This window comes from Theileria orientalis, chromosome 1 (assembly GCF_000740895.1).
Source record: "Theileria orientalis strain Shintoku DNA, chromosome 1, complete genome".
NCBI lineage: Eukaryota > Apicomplexa > Aconoidasida > Piroplasmida > Theileriidae > Theileria > Theileria orientalis.
Genome location: NC_025260.1, coordinates 881349 through 900000, shown reverse-complemented (window position 1 = coordinate 900000; position 18652 = coordinate 881349). Strand labels below are relative to the sequence as shown.

The window sequence follows — 18652 nt, the reverse complement described above, 5'->3', positions numbered from 1 at the left end:
CGCCCGGGAAACCCGCCGAGGCCCAGAGCTCCTATCTGTGCGTAGTACTTTAGGAGCCCTGAGTCGCTCCCGCCGTTTCAGCATTAGATAATGCAGCTGATGCCTAGCATTTACAAGATAGAGCTTATCCGCGAACCAGACCCGTAAGCAAACCCGGATTAATATTTACGCGCTAAATATTAGCCATGTATTCGTAAAAGCGTGTTAGCTTGGAATTCTCTGTATTCGCTCGATCACTAAGCAGAGGGGAAGGTCTGAGGCGCCAGCTGGGACTGCAAAGTCGTCTGCGGAAACGCACAAAACGTCCACCAGAAAACAGCATCGCTTGAAAGCGACGTTATGGCCATATACTTAAGCTCAATTTCCAAGGCCTCACGGTAACTCAATTCAGACTACTCAACACACTTTTAATGTAATACAAAACAACAATGCACTTTTTATTTAATGTATATGTGTTATTATCGGACACACCTGCAATACACAAGTGGACTGGTAACATAAATGTATGTTAATAGTATACAAGTGGACTGTTAACATATATGTATGTTAATAGTATATAGTCATGTTGGCAGTATACAAGTACACTAATAATACACAAACACATGGACAGCGGATCAAAAAATTAAAGGCCAATATGGGTCTCCAGAGGGTTAGGAAGCGATACGTGATGCCTCTCATGAATACGTCTGGTGATTTTGGGAAAGTAGTTGACGTAGTGGTCCAAGTGCACGTTCTTGGCATCAGAAGTACTTAGAGAAAGAGAGACTCGGTACAAGGAGGCCCGGTCAAAATCGACGAGTTGTCTGACAATCTCCATGGAAACGGCGTCACTGGCCTCAGAGGCCTTCTCCCTGAGACTTGAGGGGAGTGACAGGGGTCTGCTACCACCACTGTTGTTGATGAGTGCAGTTAAACACTCGAATGAAGATGTTAAGTTCTCAACGCTCTGGCCCTTGCAGCCGCGCTCGTTGATAGACTCAACCACCATCGATATTAGATCCATTTCAGTGCTGGATAGACTAAGTTTGCCAAACTCCCTTAAAAATCGTGAGTGCACATTGTCGTCCTCCAAGCTGAAGCTGAGCTTCTTACAAAGCTGACGGTCATCCTTAGCATCAACGCGCCCAAGCTGAAAAGCAACTATTAGGGTTTAAGGCATACCTTGAGTCTCCAACAGATGTTTAGAACGCGAAAACAGGTGAGCATGGAGTCCATAAACAGGTTCTCCAGAGAGTCAACGAACGGCGATTGCACCCTCAGTCCCTGAGTCAGCGCTGACACTCTTGACATAACGGGCGTCGACTCGCCACAACACCTTGATAAAAGGGCAAGAAATTGACCCAGGGGCTCCCTCCAACCAAGATCCGAGTACGTGCAGTTTGAAGCATATCTAAAAACTGCCTTTGAAATGAGCCTAGAAGACGATAAGGCACCGCACAGGTCGTGGACCAGTTTCGAGTTCTCAGGAACCCTGAAGAGGTGCGACGAAAGGAGCACTGACATTTCAAAGGTGTTCTCATGGCACAAATCTGGGCCATTAATCAGATCGACGGAGTCCAAGAGTTGAGAAACCATATCTCTAGCAACGTCATGACCAGTAGGTTCTTTAGAAACTGGTGCAACAGAATCAGACGATTCTTCTGGTTCAGCAAACATCAGTTTCGGATCCAGATAGGTGAACATTTCAAGTCTGGACACAAAGTCCATGCTTGAACTACACCTTATAAATATTTTTGCAACTGACAAGTAGAAGTCAGGATTAGCGTAACCAAAGTAATGGCAGTACCTCAGAATTTTGGCGAGGGGCCGCAAACCAAAATCAGCGTTCACAGCCCTGTTTCCGGGCATAATGTCCTTTATCTTACCCAAAACACCCCTGGGCTCAGACTCCGAGTTTTCACTCTCGGTGCTCTGGAGCCCCTTAATTATGCTTGAAGTGACCATTTTGCCCACCGAGTTAACCAAGTCACAGGAGTACACATTCTGTCTGTAGTAGCAGTGAAGTAGTTCCGCGGCTTCCTCCAGGGATAGCTTCCTCACGTCATCCACAAACTCCCTGGAAAGGACGCGAAACAGGTCCCTATCGTAGCAATTCACCTTTGCCACGCTCGACACACACTTCAACAGGTCACCAATGCTGATAACGTCACGCACCTCGCGGATCTTCTCGCCTGAAGTAATCATGGGACAGGAAAACGTACATATTTGCTTCCAGAAGTAAGAGTCGCACATGTTCTCAGAAGAAGCGGACACACACGACGCAACCAGCTCCGAATGAGAGTAATACGAGGGGTCGCCAAAGGTCTTATGATACTCGTGAGGAAGGCTGAACTTTTGAAAGGGGCCGCGTCTGGAAGCGCGCCTATTCAGAAAGGCCTTTTTAAGAGAGAGCAGTTTTCTGTTGTTTTTCGGGTCATAGAAGCTGCCGGTGGAGAAAAAGGGCCTTTCGGTCTGCGATAACACGGTGTTCCTGACTGTGTAGTACTTTGTCCTGTTTTGGGCGTATTTAGTCCGATTTAACAACTTTAGGGCAACATTATCAGTGCTCATTACAATACACGATTTTATAAACTGGAATTTTTATTTCAGGCAATAAGTTTACACAAACACACTAGAGATTCCATCTGATCATCATTACAATTTAGAGTATAATTTTAGAATGAATAAACATAAAATAAATCTATACACAAATTTACATTTTATTTACCAAAATGCATTATGATTACTTTTCTATCCAGTGTGATTCTACTGGGATGTGCAATATCATTAAACTGTAGAACATTTGTAATCAAGAGCACACACGAGGTACCAGGAACTTCAAAAACGCATTATTAGCAAATTTTATTTAGAATTCCAGGGCTGGACACATATTTCCCCTCGGAATACAGTTCAAGACTCAGTACGGCAAAAGGCCTCACGGAACAAGCGCAATAAAGAAGTACGGAGCCAGCTATGTGCAGGAGCTGACCCAAGAGAGGTGTAGACTGGCAAAAAACAGGGTTCTAAAGGATCCCAGAATGCTTTTCGTCAGAAACGTCGACATCGAGATCACTCCCGATGCGCTGGACAACTTTTTTCACTACATCTACGGGCCGCTCACGAGTAAAACGAGGTTATTTATGGATGAAATCACAGGTAAGCGCGTCCTATACTTTCTGATATCTTAGGCAGACACAAGGGCTTCGGATATGTGACCTTTTCCACGCCAAACATCGCAACCAGGGCTCTTTTAACACTGAACGGGACTCGACTCGGGGACAAACAAGTATTCTTTTCAGACGTTCTCTTTGAATTAGCAAAAAGGAAGCCGGGAACTGAGAAGAAAATAAAGCGCTCAAAGAGACGTAAGGGGATAGACCACTACAGAACGCCCTTCATACCACTAAAGTAACTAAAATTTAAAACATTCACTTATTCAAATGGTTCACTACAACTGGGTCTATGTATTCAAATGGTTCAGTACAACTCGGGTCTTTTCCTCAACGATGTCGTCCCAAAGTTTGAGATCTGAACGTTTTTGAGAGAATAGTTCATACCGTTGGTGTCCACGACGCTCGACTTGAGATCGTATTTCATCAGCCTGTTATTTATCCAGGTCCTCTGCCTCTGAGAGTACTGCCAAGTCTTATTTTCGAGGACAACAGCGCACTTTTCCAGGAGAGCCTCATCTGGATTAGAGTTGAATTCGCCAGACTCCGTGAGGAGCGGCATCAGCTCCTTGTACGCTGAACGAGATTAAAGGAGAGTGAGTCGCACCTATGCTCTGGAAAATTCCCTTTCTCAAGTCCAGATTTGGGTTTGACTCTAAAAGATCAATACACCCTAACTAATACCTTTCAGCGACATCAACTGTTTGCACTCGTCCAGAATCCCGCCCTGAAAAAGAGTAGTCTTTACTAAAGATACCTGCAACATCGACTTAACCCGATCCCTTATTCGTTGTCTATGTATTTCGGGGTCTGATTTAAGCAAAAAGAGCATAACATCGTATCTAAGTGGGAATTGATTAACAGGGGAGGCGTAACCTGATTCCAGTTGTTTCCCTTTCCCTCTTGCGAATTCTCATCAACTCAGTGTGCGTTATGCCGTGGTAGTGATACACGTCAAGACTGCGTATAATACGCTTGCGATCGTTTTTATGGAGGCCCTGTGCTCTATCAGGGTCGATCTCCATCAACATATCGTGGAGAGTGTCAGAATCGTACTCCGCAAACTCGTCTTCGAGCGAGTCGTTGTCTAAACAAAATAGTAAACGAGGGTGCAATACCGTCATTTTGTTCAAAATCCATGACTGAGGGCCACAACAGCCCCTCAATGTACAAGTTGGTGCCGCCGACGATCACGGGCAGCTTATCCTGGGAGAGGAGATCGTCAATCTAAGCCCAAGTTTTCAGTTAAAACTTAAAATACCACTCTAGAGCAATCCTTTACGAACAATGAGGCGTTGTAATCCTCGGTAGGCTCTATAAAACCTACCAAGTGATGAGGGACCGATTTGACCTCGTCATCAGAGGGCTTGGCTGTGCCAATAGCAAAGCCCTTGTAAACCTAAAATAAGAGCATTTAGGCAAAACAAGGCTCTGAAGACGAACCTGCATAGAATCTGCATTTATAATCTCAGGATTTATATTACACTCCCTTAATTTTTTACACAAATCGACGCTGAATTTCGTCTTACCGCTTGCAGTTGGGCCAATTATAATAACGATTTTTTTATCGTTATTAACAGAGTTGGAAGTCATGTTACTTTTACTCAAGGAAAACAGACGCTTGTCGCAATGTGTATTGCCTGCGATGAGGAATCCACAAACGTGATGAGTGAGTACCAAGCAAGTATAAAACAAACAAATGAACATTATTTTCCATGTTAATTCACATTGGAGTCTTTTTTTCAGTATGTGTATTATTTTTCTTGTTAAATTGCTCCTTGTTGGCCTCCTCAACGATCCCACTATATTGGGATATGATTCTGCTCACAGCTACGTGTAATTCATCTGCGATCATTTCGTGTTGCGCCTGTTAGGTTTATTTACACCTTCAAACAGTTCTCACTCACCTTCATAAGGTTTAAATACATGTTTAATATCCTGTTTCTGGCCTACACACGTATGAATTTTAAAGGGAATTACAGATTTCTCCGCAACGTCCCTCTTCTTCTCCATGTTCATTACAAAGTCGTCAACAGTAGGATACCTAATAATCTGTGTTTAATTCAATCAAAAGGTAAACAGTTGATCTGAATGGCAACTTACGGTACTTCGGACTGTCCTATTTTTACATTTAATTGTCTGATTTGCGACAAATCCATGGCTTGAGTTTGAATGAATGAAACTGGATTCACATAATTCTGCTGATTATTGTGTAAACTTTCGTGATAGGCCTGTTTTACTTTCTAACACAGGATGACTTGTTGGCTTAACGCACCTCAGTTTCCATTAGATACGGGTTTAGTTGAAGTTGCAGCATCTTTTGCAATTCTACTTATAATTAATTGAGAGACTAACATACCAATCAGTGTGACTTGAGTCAGTTGCTCAAATTCTTGAGCTTCTTGATAGAATGCCTATTTTTTTTTCAACAATTCAAACTTAACGTACGTGTATCTCCTCATCATTTCTCGCCTGTTCTATTTGTTCCTACATTATATTATTATCTAGTTTCAAGCGTACCATTTTTTCCTTTATGGCAGGGTCGGGAGGTTCAACCTCGCTCATCTGAAAGTGGATATTAATCATACACATTACCATAACCCTAACTGAACTGGGGACGTAAGCCTCGTCCATCTGGAGAAATGATACATTGTTCAATTGAAATCTAAAGGCCGTCTTTAGGAAATGTAAAACCAACTTCGTATTCACATGATTCTTATTTTTAGACTTGTGTGCATACTTCGATAGCAGTTCAACAATCAATTCCTTATTGTCAAAGACCGACAAACTCTAAAACATGATTAAGGATCTGAACTAACGTCATTTATGAGATTTTTAATCCTTTCTCTGGAAGTCATGAGCGCATTGTTGTACTCCTGTTCGAGTCTCGACATCATGCCCTAAACATTTACACATTAACTCCACAACCATTGCGTACCTCTTCAAGTTCTACGCGATTCGATTCAAGCAGTTTCACTTCATTCTCAACTTGCGGCAGTGGCTAATTACGCAAATTTATGTCCTCTCAAACTAACGTTCTCAGGGGGCGCCAATTTAATTTCTATTGACGGCATACTCTTCGAGTCCTTAACAAAATCAGTTTCCCAAAACCCCAATACCTAATTAATGATTTATAAACCCATGGAATAGTAGATATAAATACACACATTCGGTAGCAGTCCAATATAACAAAGAATAAAACACAGGCTTGAAAAACAGAAAAACATTTTAAAATATCATTATATAAATTATTTTATAACCCATTCGAATATATTACATTGATAAAACATTAATTTGATGAATTGTGATGTTGTTTTTTGGCTTAGATGGGAACCCAAGGCGGATTCTTATCGAACTGGGTATCCACGTAGTATTTACATATAAATCTGCTCAAATAATTTTTTTTATCCGCATCTAGACAAAAATTATTAAAATTGAAGAGTTATTTTAGCAAACCTGATATGTTATATTTCCATTCATCAATCGGAATAAATCGTAGTTTCCATCCCATTTCATTCATTATAAACTGTTTTCTACATTAACATAATATATAAACTCATGATTGTAAACTTACAATGAAGTAGCACGTTCGAATTCTTGAAATCCATAGTATATATCCCTAAACATATTATTATTTAACACATTCATCAAACCCTTGGTAATCAACATCTATGGCCATGTTAGTTCCCTTTAGAATAATTGGATTGTACAGATGACCTAATTATACTTGATTTGGCCATCTTTTATACCTGTTATACCGGACACATATTCCACATTCAATTTATCCATAATTCTCTTAACTTCACTAACATCATCGGTTTCGCCATACAGTCCACTTCTTAGTAATATTTTTGGCGAAAGCAGTTTCAGATATTTTACATAGTTTGTCAGCTGAGGTGTGTAAAGTGAGCTAATATCTGGACGAAAAAACTGTATTCCGTTAAACACGTATAATAAATTTAATTGTTCAATAGAATCACAGGATAGCCTAAAATTATCGAGAAACTCCATACATTTATCTGATGAAATATAACAGCATGAATCAAACAGAAGTAAATGGTAAAATGTATTAAGAGATAAAATTCGACTCAACTTGTATTTCTCTACCAAACTAAACAAAATATTGTTCAGAATAGTTGAGTTGAGTGTATACTTTGTGAATAAGACATTCTTTACTAAACTATTTATTTCACTTAGTCCAAGATTTTGTACATTAAAACTTAAATAATGGATTATATTATTACAAAAACGACCATCAATCCTTCTTAATACAAAAAAATCCAAAAGTTTTGAAATGTGTTTGTTATTTAAGTAATTTATGTGATCAAAGATATGTGTTAATTGACTAAGATTTTTAATACCTAAATTAAGCCTACTAATCATAATTTAATTAAAAATAAATATTAATTATACTGTCATAAATAAATCATCATATTTAAACAAATTATACATTAAAAATATACATAATACACAATGGTTAAGACCATTTATTATTGTGTGTTGTGTAGAAATAGAATATATAAATCATATAATTTTCAAATTTTCTGAATTTAAAATAGCAACAACAATGTTTTATAAATATTAAAATGTTTTTAATTCTATGAATAATTTTGTTACTCTATTTTACAAACATATTGTGTTATTAAGCTTTGTACTATATTTTTTGATTGAAACGAACTGTTTTTTAATAGGATTCCACAGCTTCTCAGCACGAATTAACAATTTAAAAGATAATTTTAGTTATTCAACATCTACTAATAAATTAACACATAGGAATCCTTTCACATTACACAGTCGCACATCAATTGAGACCGTGATACACACCGATGATTATAAAAACTATGACCCTAATTGTATAAAATATCGCAAAGCAAAATATTGGAGGCAAAAATCCGATGAAGAGTTACAGGAAGTAAGTGATACACTATGCTTGACACATTACACATAATTTAGGAAATTCGGAAAATTAGAAAGGTATTAGTGAAAATAGAAGAATGTATTAAAATCAAAGATCCTTCCCTGCTTCCGGATTCGAAAAGAAACGCAAAAAGAACCCAAGCCCAGTTACTATTTCTACTCCACGAACGTCACTTAAATTCACTGAGAAATTCATCAAAAACTGGAAATAAGCAAAATTCACAAAATCATATTAAATAATGTCAATTTTATGTAAAATATATTACATTCTATATACATTAATACTAATTGAATCAATTGGTCGGAGTCAGGAAAGGATAACCTAATTTTGACTGGAAAGAATCCCATTATGGTAGAAAAAAAGAGATTCAAGTTCCAGTCATCATCCAAAATCGCAAAATCTATTCGTCTTTCAGCGTACGATGATATAGTTTCATTTATCGCGAAAGGTAACGCAACATACTACGTATCTGTAGATAAGCAGAAAATACATATTGATTCTACAAAAATAAATGATTCATTTTAAATGTAGACGTAGATGGATCACCGAGATGCTTCAGAGTGACCTTGACTAACCTTCTGAGAGTAAAGGATCTCCTCAAGTTCCAAAATGAGTTAAGAGAGCTACAAAGATCGGAGTTTTTTGCAAAAGGGAGTAGATACAACGAGTTTGAAGAGAGGCCTATAAAATATTATGACAAACCGCTGCGAATACTCTTGAAATGTGCAAGGGATGCCTCGCACACAGAGCTGGATTACGTGTGCAGGCTGCTGGCGGCGTATTTTAAGGTACGTTAACCAATTAATAATGATGTTAGGACTATGGAGATTCCGGTGCTCTAAAGCTCCCATTCGACGATGCTCTGGAAATTATTGAGCTCAACCCAAACCTGAACTCGAAGCCGATTTTTACATTCGTGCTAACGTACTTCAAGTAAGTCAGGAGTGAAAAAATGGAATTCCTAGATCACACACGTCGCACATTTTGAAGAACATACACGAGATAGTAAAGGACTTCTTGCCATGGCTGAACAGTAGGAATCAGCTGATAAAGAGACTGGCGATGGAATGTTTGGGAACACTGCTAAGAAGAGCACCAATGCAAATAATTAAGGAAGTAATAGAAATGTGCATACACACGTAAGTTTGAGAATAAATCAAATTTGACAGAGACGGAGCGGAGAAAATAATATTCACTATCATAGAGAACGTAGACGGGAGTTTCACGTCGAAGATAGAGTCGATGTTTACATATTTGTTTGAGGAACTCATACCAAGTAAAATGGAAGAAGTGACCAAGGTGGTCGAAAACATAAGAAACACAATACACGTAATGTCTACACACGCGAAAGACAGTAAAATCGATTTAACATGGCTGAAGAGCAAATATGAACTGAATGTAGTAAAGTTAAAAGAGGAAACGTGTAAAATAGAATTTAAAGCTCTGTGCATACTAGTGGAGTTGAACTTGGAGATGTTGCTGACGTTTGACCAGAGTAAGATAACGCCAGTAAAGAATTATCCCCTGATAACCAGAGGAGAGAGTTTTAGAGAGATGTTTGTGAGCTTCATAGTGCCGCTGCTAAAATTCTCGAACCGGAGAGGGCGAGTGAGCGTGTTCGAGGACCTGTGCAGTTACCTTCTGAGAACAGTGAGGTCGGAGACGGAGTCAACGCGAGTTCTGGAGAAGGAATTCGGAGTTTTCCTAGAAAGCATTGACCACAACGAGGTGGGAATGAACAACATCAACTCGTTTTTATCACTGTTTGAGTGGAGACTGAAGACGAATGACGCAAGTCAAGCATCGCAAATACTGCTGGTCCTGGCAAACATAATAGAGCACAGAGATATTTTTCACCCACTGATAGTTAATACACAGATCTTGAAGCGGGTGTTGGAGTTTGTAAAAAGCACCTTAGATGAAATGGAAGGCGGAGGAAGCATGAAGTTGTTTGTAAACCTGTATAGTATAATGTTTGGGCTGTCTTGCATAAATAAGGTGCGGATTAAGCTGAAGGCGAGCGGGATAGAAAAGGAAGACGAGTTGTTTGAGAGAGTGCTAGCACAAGTGCTGAGAGGACTGGAGCAGGGGCATGATTCAAGAGTGTTGATGAGGACGTACACAATCACGTTCGAGTTGTTGACGAAGGACAGGGGCGCATGGATTGAAAAGTTGGTGTCCACAGCAACGAGACTGCACCTTTTCGACAACTACCTGGTAGTTGAGTTCCTAGCGGCAAACTACGATAACGCCTCAAACAAAGAGTCGGCGGTGAGGGAAGTGGTGGAAACATTGCCGAATGAAAATAACAATTTGAGGATTAACGCAATTAAGTTGGTGGAACTGCACTACTCGAAATTGAATAAGGACATGGAGTGCCTTAAAGAGCTGACGGAGATGGAGCGCACACCGAACGACGTAGAAAACGCAAGGAAAAAGTGTATGACGATGTCGAGAGCAGTGAGCGCAATAGACTTTGAAGAAATAAGAGGCCCAGAGTATCAGGAGCTCAAAGGCCTGGTGAAGAAGGTGCTTATGAGTCAATACTTTGTAAAGTTCTCGCCACTGTGGGAAGGAGCGTTCGACGCGAACAAAATAATGATCTCAAAGTTGAAGGCACACGAAAAGGGGCTGAATGAGACGTGGGAGCTGTATTGTAGGCAGTTGAAGGGCCTAGAAGCAGCGGATAGGTGGCCTGAGCTCGACAAGGCAGTGGAGGCAGCAGTGAATTACAAGACGTGCGAGAAGACGGACCTGATAACGATACAGCACCACCTGCTGAGAGTAATCACGGAGATAGTGGCGACAGTGAAAGACAGAGACCAGAAAATAGAAGACCTGGTAGACTACACGCTGGAACAGTTCAGAGGAAACACAGAGTTCCTGAAGAACGCAATCTGTACTTTGAGTGGCATAATGAGTAAATACAACAGGAAGAGGTACAGAGAAGAGTTGTTTGATAGCTGCGTGACGACAGGACTGAAGAGCGGAGACCCGAAGGTGCGAGAAGCAAGCCTGAACATAGTGGCGAAGAGGTACAATAAGATGGAGACGAAGAGGCTTAGTGAAATGTGCACAGGCAACCACCAGCAGATATTGGGACTGACAAGCAAGTACGTGTACGGAGAAGCAGTTTGCGAGACTGAGGAGGACCGGGAAAACGTGAACATGGCAATAGGAGTGGAAATAAGACTCTTGGTACCAAGAATATACCAGCACTCAAACGTGGCACACGGAAGCACGATCGTGGACTATTTTCTAAACTTTGAGCCGAAGTACGTTAGTCTGATGCTGATGGAGCTTCTGCCAAACGAATACTCACACGTGTTCACAGGAGAAGTTGCAGCCGCAGAAGACGAATCGTTTGCAGCAATGCGCAGAACGATGAAGTTCCACGAAGCAGAGTACACGCTGAACCTGCCGAATGTGCTCACGACACTTAACCTAGTAGTCAAAAGGCTGGTGAACAACTTAAGGCCACAGTCGAGACCAATAATGGAGTTCTGCTGCATAATACTCAAGGAGAACGCAGATTTCACTAAGGATAACTCGAACATTTTAGTGGAAAGAGCGTTTAAGATCATGGTAGAGCTGGTAGGAATATTCAAAGTGGGCCACTTCATGGAGATATTCAAAAGGCACTCCGAAGTGATAGCGGCACTGGGCAGGCTAGCTGGAATGGATTTCGTGATAGCCTGCACATCGCAGCCAGAGCACACGGAGGAGTTTTGCACAGGAGTAGTCAGGGGGCTCTTTCCAGGAGTATTTGAAGTTAAATTGAGTCAGAAGCACATGACGCTGGCGGACAACGTATATAATCTGTACCCGGCGCACCTGAAGAAAAACGAGCTCGAAAGCGGCGAAGAGATGCTGAAAATTATGGCAACCTCGTCGGAAACACTGCTTAACTCTATGTCAACGCACTGCAACTACAACTGCCACCTGATTTCATGCATCGTGGAACTGGACCTGGGCGACGAAGTTAGGCGCAGGGCGCTGAGCATATTCCTAGCATCGCTCCCAGCGAGACCTGAAATGACAAAGCTGGCGAAGTTGAAGAACGAGGTGGATTTGTGGAAGAAGATACTGCGCTCAGTGGACATATGCATGTACCTAGTGGAAGGCGACGATGTGGCCTCTGCAGGCAGGATATGGGACTTCGTGGACAACATACTGTCGCTGGTCCAGGACAGCAGGTGCAGGAGGGCAGCGTCAGAGCTTTTGGGGAAAATACCGTCCACAGGTAGGAATCGCAGGCAACCATTAAGTAACCGTTTGATGATAATTAACTATTTATTAAGCAACTATATCATAAGTAACAATGTGTTAAACTGTTATTAAACAACCATGTATTTCAGTATTTACCAAAAAACAAAATAACTAAATATTTATAAACCATTGTATAATTAACGAAATGACTACCCATTTACAAAAAAACGACAATACAACGTTTAGACGATGGAGTGGGATACACGGGAGAACGGCTGTGCTCGATGAACGGAGTGTCAGTGGAGCTGAGGCTGGATTTGGACCTGAACGTGGAGATAATAACAGACGTGGTGCAGGAGTTGAACACGAGAAGGCTGAGCTTCAGATGCATCAACAGCCTGCTGACACATTCGCTCTTCCTGCTTTCGAGCCACAGCAGGGACCCGGGAGTGAGAAGGAGCGTAGCGGAGCTATCCTTTAAAATCATGGAAATAACAAAGGAAAGAGTGAGAGAAGTTAGGGAGTTGGCACCCGCGAAAGTAGAGGAGACCACGTACGTAATATCGAGAACACTCGTGCCTTTTATACGAAGAAGCCTGGCCGGTAACGCAGACGACTCACTGGTGTGTCTGTGTTTGGAGCTGCTGGAGCAGTTTGTGCACGATTTCGCAAGCATGGCAGAGGCAGGCACCATATTCGCAAACACGCACGCAGATTTACTCGTAAACTCGTCAGTGGCAGGCTGTTTTCATCAAATGAGGGAGTTGCAGAAGTACAAGAGGTGCAAAGGAATTAAGCAGTTGCAGGCAATGGTGGAGTCAGGAAGTTTCAGTACAACCACGCTGCTGAGGCTAATAGTACCAACGGCGCTCCAGTTTCTGATACAGAGGAACGCGGTGAGGCACATAGGGCTGTCGGACATGTCGAAGCAGTGTCTGATAGCGTCATCCCAAGTGCTGCCAGTGCCCTCGATCGTTAAGATTCTGAAGAGGCTGCTGCAGACGTACGGCGCATGCAAGCTGGCAATAGTGCTGAAGATATTTTCGTCAGTAACGAGCTCTAAAATGGAGGCGCTGAGGGAGTACAACGGAGCCGACGGAGGTGAGGCATTCAAGGACAATCTAGGAGTGGCATTCAAGGATAACCTGGGAGTGGGCCTGATACTGGCGAGGCTGAAGAAGATGAGTCTGGTCGAAGGAAAGAAGAAGGTGGGAGACGTGCCAGTGGTGGAGGTGTTCGAGTGCATAGGAAACCTGCTCCAGTTCTACCCGGAGTCAGCGGTGACCAGAGAGTTGGTGAAGCAGTGCAGAATACTGGCGAAGTTCCTGGCGTCGAGAAACAGAGACGTGAGAAGGCTGGCAAGAACGGCGCTGATAAGCCTGGCGAAGCCGTTCAGAACAAGGCACGTCGACGTCTTCGTCAAGGAGCTCTTCACAAACATGACCAAGGGCTACAAGTGCTCAGTGCTGATATTCACAATACACGCAATACTGAACAAGGTGCTGGACGAAGAAAACATGCTGACGACGAGAAACCAGCTCAGATACCTGTACACGATGATCCTGGACGAGATAGCGAGGAGGCAGGAGAAGGACGACTCGAGTTCGAAGATAGACGAAGCGAGGCATCCGAAGTCGTCACAACTGATATCGCTGATATCGCAGTACTCGGACGCGAAGGTGGTCGAAAGCAACTTCACGTTCCTGATCGCGTTGTTAAATGGGAAGCTGGTGAGCCACAGGACGGAGCACCTGGAGTACACGGACAAGTTTCTGAGGAGAGTGAACGAGCTGATAGTGTCAGCAACCTCAGGACTGATGCAGAACAGAAAGGTCGACCAGACGGCGCTGAGCTTCAAGATCTTCATGACTGCGCTGCCGAAGGTGCGAGGAATAGAGAAGAACCTGGACCAGTTCCCGGAGGACCTGGTGGAAGCATACAGAAGGTGCAAGCAGACTCCGGAGTGCAAGCTGAAGGAGAGCGCGGAGATAGCGAAGCCGGAGCCTAAGTCGGCGGAGGAAACCGAGGGGGCTGAGGGGCGCTTGTCGAGGTTGAAGGACAGGTACACGGTGATGCCGGGAGCAGCCACGGGAAGGTCGTTCGAGTCGTCGCTGAAGAGGCCAGGCTTCGAAAGCCACATATTCGCGCCGCTTTTCGTCAACTCGTGTCTGAGGCTATTCAACAACACACTGGTAAGCGGGACTGAGAACGACCCCCGGGGTTGTGACGACGGCGGTAGATCGCTAACTGTCAGTGACGCACCTGGCCAAGTGACAACAACAACGCCAATACAAGCTAACACAGACAACCGGGCGCCAAACACACCGATACAAGCTAACACGAGCAACGGGACACCAAACACACCGATACAAGCTAACACGAGCAACGGGTCACCAAACACAGATGAGTATCGCCTGTGCGAATTCGCTGTGCTGATAAGTTTCCTGAGCGAGGAGGTTGCCTTGCAAAAGGCGAGCTGCACGTGCCTGCTGAAGCTGTGTAAACTGAGGCCGGAGCTGATAGAGGACTACGGGCACGTGCTGGCGTCGCACCTGGTCGACAGAATGGGATCGCTCGAGCTCGTGGGCTCGGAGGAGCTGGCCAAGGACCACATCGGACTCATATCAGTATTTTTCAAAAACGAGTACCTGGACATCCTGCACGAGGCCTGGGAGGCGTCCAACAGGAGCGGGAAGCTGGTGGAGAGCCTGCTGCTGCAAATAGAAACGAACCTCAGCAGGCCGAAGCTGCACACTCCGCTCTTCAAGCTGCTGCTGACACTGATGCAGACGACAATAAGCACGAACACGTACACGGTGAAGTCCAACAACATTCTTGGGAGCGCACCGAGAAACGCAATTGCCCCTGTCCACACGGCCGCGAATAAAATGCCGAATGGATGCAACATAGAGGAGGCGTCAAAAGGCACAGGCTCGAACAAGACGAATAACCGTGAGAGACTGAGTGTGTACTTCGACAAGGAGTTCTACAGGGTGACCTACGAGATCATGATACGAGTGGTCAAGGGCGACATAGCGACGAGGGCAAGCACGGTGGCCGCCAAGGCCCTGGGATACTCGTTCATACTGCTCCCGATGGACGAGGGCACGAGGTCGAAGCGGTTCGCGCTGCTGCTGAAGCACGTGAACTCGCCGGACCCGCACGTTAGAACTATGACGACGAAAACGCTCCTCGTGATAACGGTGAGTGCGTGATTATCCACAGTTATTTCACATTTATTTTATAATTAACTATACCGACAAATCAAATAGAACATCCACTGGTTGTTCATACGGCCACTTGTGGCAGATCTGAACACAACTGTATTTAACACTAATAACATGTTCAGAGAGAGCTGCCAGGGCACGTGATATGGAAGAGGTACGCCAGCATGTTGATACTGGCGTTGCTGCCAAGGCTAGTCTCAGAAGAGGACCCGATCTGCAGAAAGCTCCTGCAGACACTAGTGACGCACGTATGGTCGAGGGGAAGTAGGGAAAACAAGAACCAAATACTGGACGTGGTGGCGCACTTCGTAGGAAAGATGAAAAAACACGTACATTTGGCGTTTTCGTTCTTCGTGTACCTGGCGCTGAAGAGGGAAGACTCAGTGCACGACATCAACAGACTGAACCTGAACGCACTGGCCGGTTTCCTGGAAAAGATCAACGACGACCACTGGCAGAACTGCTACTACTGGCTCCTGCTGCTGGAGCACCTGCTTTCAGTGGAGTTTGACGTAACGAAGGAGCCAGCGCGGAAGATATGGGAGTTCGTGGTGGACGTGGGTCTGGCGTCGCAGCACCCGTGGATCCTGGCCTCAAGCCTGAGGACACTCGCACGCGTGCTCGGCACGAGGAAGGCTGACGAGGTCGTGCCCAACTTCAACGCGAGGGTGTTCGCACTCCTGAAGGCGACTTTGAGGAACATGTCGACCTACTACGGGTACCTGGAGAGGCACAGGAAGCTCGAGGCGGCCACGGAGGAGGCCGTGAAGAAGTGCATCGACTTGCTCTCGGAGTACAGGGACAAGAGCCTCGAGAGGCTTACCTCGAGAATATGCTACATTCTGAGGTGCGACCTCGGAAGGAAGTCGGAGTGCTCCCGCAGAATAAGCCTGATTCTGGAGCTCCTGGCGCACCTGGCCTCGAAGCCGGTGCTGTACGAGCGGAGTCACCGCGTGATGCTCCTCAAAGTGATCATAGCGCTCTTCAGAGTGGCGCACGCTAAGCCGGCCGGCGTGAGCCCGAAGCTGCGCAAGGCGCGGGACGCCGACACTTCGCACGCGGACAGGGCCTCGAGCATCCTGGACCTCATCGAGCACTCGTTCGCAGAGTCTCCGGCCGAGTATCTGAGGCTTCTGAGCTTCGCAAGGAACTACGTGCTCAAGTCGCGACTCGTGAAGAAGAGGCAGATAGCCCTCGCCATGGCGACGAACACGAAGCAGGCAGCGCTGAGAAAGCTAAAGAAGAACCGGAAGAAGCGAAGGAAATTCAGGCGCTAGAGCCCAGTCCGAGGGCGCTGAAGGACTGACCCATCATGTAGGCGGTGCCGGTGAGCACCAGCACGTCTTCACATTCGCAGCACTCGACGAAGGCGTTGTACAGCACCTTCTCAAAATCGTCTAAACTACAATACACGCTAGCTATGAGTTACCAGTGACGCAGTCTGACTCCTTAATCCATTCCGTATAGCCACAGTTATCGTTATTGCCATTATTGCTACTGATGCCATCGTAGTGGTTGGTCTCACTGTAGTCATTGCAACTGTTGCCACAGTTATCCCAGTCCTTATTAATGTTACAGTTAGTGACTCCAGAGCAGATCATTCTGCTCCTTTCAAGGCCCAGTTTAATTATCTCCCTGGCACTAAGCAATGACGAGTTAGTGTAGTTGACGTACCCGTTTGACAGTTCAGGGTCATTTAAGTCATTTTCGACAGACTCTAACCTTCGACAGTAGCTGTGGTCTACGTTTAGGTAGTAGAATTTGCGCACTGATGGCTGACCGAGGGCATTCGTGCCTTGAACTGACTCAATGGGATTAAAAATACGCAACTTCCTCCTTTCGGAAATTGCACAGCAAAAGGTAATGTTGCACTTGTACGCCTTGAAAATATCCTACAAATAAATAAGAGGCCAGTTTAGATCACGTGTGTCGTCAACTTACTGAACACAGTCTACTGATGGCAGTCTCGTTGTGGCCAATGTCCATGACGACTGCCATTGGGGCGCCATACTTGTCCATTTTGTCGCGCAGACCTGGAAACTTTGCGAATATGTGCCTCTTCACCCCCTCGCACTCATCGGCGGACAGTACCTGCATTCTCATCATTAGCCTCGCGTTGAGTGCGGACTTCGAGGCCTTTCCGATTTTGAGCGCCTGCTCGATGACCAGCCTAACACAAATTTCTCCCGTAACCGACTACCTCGAGGTCTCCGAGTTTTCCTCGTCGAATGAGCCAAAGTCCCTCCCATTGTTCTTTATCACCTTGGCGCCAACTTCTCTGGCTATGTTCTCAAATATTTCACTCTTGTAACAGTTTGGTCCGAGCACTACTACGCAGCCCCTTTTGATCGTGGCGGCCTTCTGAAGCGCGATCTCCTCCAGCGTGTTCCCCAAAATGTGCATATGATCGTAGCCTACGCAAGCTTATCTAATACTCGCTCTAACCTATCGAGGTTATGACTGCGATCTTCGTGTTTGAGGCGAAGTTCGTCGAGTCCTTGAGTCCTCCAATGCCAGTCTCCAAAACCACCCACTCAACGCCCTTTTCATCAAAATACACCAGCGACAACAGTAAAATGTACTAAACAGTATTTTACACCGGTGTGTGAACCCACTGAGAAAAAATGAATGGAGGTCGAGCCGATAACCGTGTTGATTTTATTTGAGATTCTGATGAAATCGGCCTTTGGAATGTCGACACCCTGTACCCTTATTCTCTCGTTATACTCAAACAGGTGAGGCGAAGTGAACAATCCCACTGTTTTTCCTAAATGCTATGAGTTTGGGAGGAATCCACCTAGTGAAATGAGGCACTGCGCAACTTTGTATGACACAGACGATTTACCGTTAGTCCCGCTAACGTGAATCACGTTAAACTGGTCCCTTTTGAAAGCCAAGAGATCTAGGCATTCCACGAATTTATCGTTCTTTTTTGAGCGCGCCATGATATCGTCAATGGTTCGCCTAAACTGGTTTTCAATTTCATCTTCCATGGCACGCGACAATACATATACAAAATTAAATATTTTTTCACATACACATTAGCAAATTAACTTTTATGTTATTAGTTCCTAGGGTTGTGTTGGTGCCTCATACGCAGCGACTTGACAACCATCATATTCCTTATTTTGGACAAGGCGCCGGCTGTG

At 44.4% G+C, this 18652-nt stretch overlaps 8 protein-coding genes across 8 annotated transcripts in view; 4 read left to right on the top strand and 4 right to left on the bottom strand.

Annotated features, from left to right (window-relative positions):
- TOT_010000397 (conserved hypothetical protein) overlaps positions 1-45 on the top strand; it is a gene marked incomplete at both ends in the record, with an annotated part of 81 nt that extends 36 nt beyond the window's left edge. The window contains one exon of the mRNA XM_009690938.1: positions 1-45. This exon is cut by the window's left edge and continues 36 nt beyond it. Within this exon, the coding sequence (XP_009689233.1) occupies positions 1-45 (45 nt within the window).
- A 577-nt stretch (positions 46-622) lies between these two features.
- TOT_010000396 (conserved hypothetical protein) lies at positions 623-2550 on the bottom strand (the record flags this gene model as incomplete). Its single annotated transcript, XM_009690937.1, has 2 exons — positions 623-1129; positions 1162-2550. The coding sequence occupies 2 exons, from the start codon at positions 2548-2550 to the stop codon at positions 623-625; spliced, it is 1896 nt and encodes a 631-aa protein (XP_009689232.1).
- A 168-nt stretch (positions 2551-2718) lies between these two features.
- TOT_010000395 (uncharacterized protein) lies at positions 2719-3391 on the top strand (the record flags this gene model as incomplete). Its single annotated transcript, XM_009690936.1, has 3 exons — positions 2719-2805; positions 2850-3135; positions 3168-3391. The coding sequence occupies 3 exons, from the start codon at positions 2719-2721 to the stop codon at positions 3389-3391; spliced, it is 597 nt and encodes a 198-aa protein (XP_009689231.1).
- Positions 3392-3456: 65 nt separating this feature from the next.
- On the bottom strand, positions 3457-6776 carry TOT_010000394 (tRNA delta (2)-isopentenylpyrophosphate transferase; the record flags this gene model as incomplete). Its single annotated transcript, XM_009690935.1, has 18 exons — positions 3457-3725; positions 3834-3876; positions 3907-3991; positions 4026-4236; positions 4268-4376; positions 4411-4548; positions 4593-4951; positions 5057-5193; positions 5253-5392; positions 5444-5563; positions 5598-5636; positions 5670-5939; positions 5969-6049; positions 6088-6150; positions 6185-6268; positions 6484-6563; positions 6606-6682; positions 6724-6776. 18 exons carry the CDS (start codon positions 6774-6776, stop codon positions 3457-3459), a joined length of 2358 nt encoding a protein of 785 aa, XP_009689230.1.
- A 90-nt stretch (positions 6777-6866) lies between these two features.
- Positions 6867-7532, bottom strand: TOT_010001252 (Conserved hypothetical protein; the record flags this gene model as incomplete). The annotated part of the gene is made up of 1 exon (XM_009690934.1): positions 6867-7532. The coding sequence occupies one exon, from the start codon at positions 7530-7532 to the stop codon at positions 6867-6869; it is 666 nt and encodes a 221-aa protein (XP_009689229.1).
- A 217-nt stretch (positions 7533-7749) lies between these two features.
- TOT_010000393 (uncharacterized protein) lies at positions 7750-8306 on the top strand (the record flags this gene model as incomplete). Its single annotated transcript, XM_009690933.1, has 2 exons — positions 7750-8061; positions 8103-8306. The coding sequence occupies 2 exons, from the start codon at positions 7750-7752 to the stop codon at positions 8304-8306; spliced, it is 516 nt and encodes a 171-aa protein (XP_009689228.1).
- Positions 8307-8415: 109 nt separating this feature from the next.
- TOT_010001185 (HEAT repeat containing protein) lies at positions 8416-16780 on the top strand (the record flags this gene model as incomplete). The annotated part of the gene is made up of 8 exons (XM_009690932.1): positions 8416-8515; positions 8599-8855; positions 8885-9000; positions 9033-9206; positions 9237-12340; positions 12523-14511; positions 14650-15479; positions 15626-16780. 8 exons carry the CDS (start codon positions 8416-8418, stop codon positions 16778-16780), a joined length of 7725 nt encoding a protein of 2574 aa, XP_009689227.1.
- Positions 16781-16921: 141 nt separating this feature from the next.
- Positions 16922-18496, bottom strand: TOT_010000392 (dihydrofolate synthase/folylpolyglutamate synthase; the record flags this gene model as incomplete). Its single annotated transcript, XM_009690931.1, has 7 exons — positions 16922-17144; positions 17178-17395; positions 17445-17673; positions 17704-17917; positions 17949-18084; positions 18119-18270; positions 18301-18496. The coding sequence occupies 7 exons, from the start codon at positions 18494-18496 to the stop codon at positions 16922-16924; spliced, it is 1368 nt and encodes a 455-aa protein (XP_009689226.1).
- Positions 18497-18652: the final 156 nt, after the last annotated feature.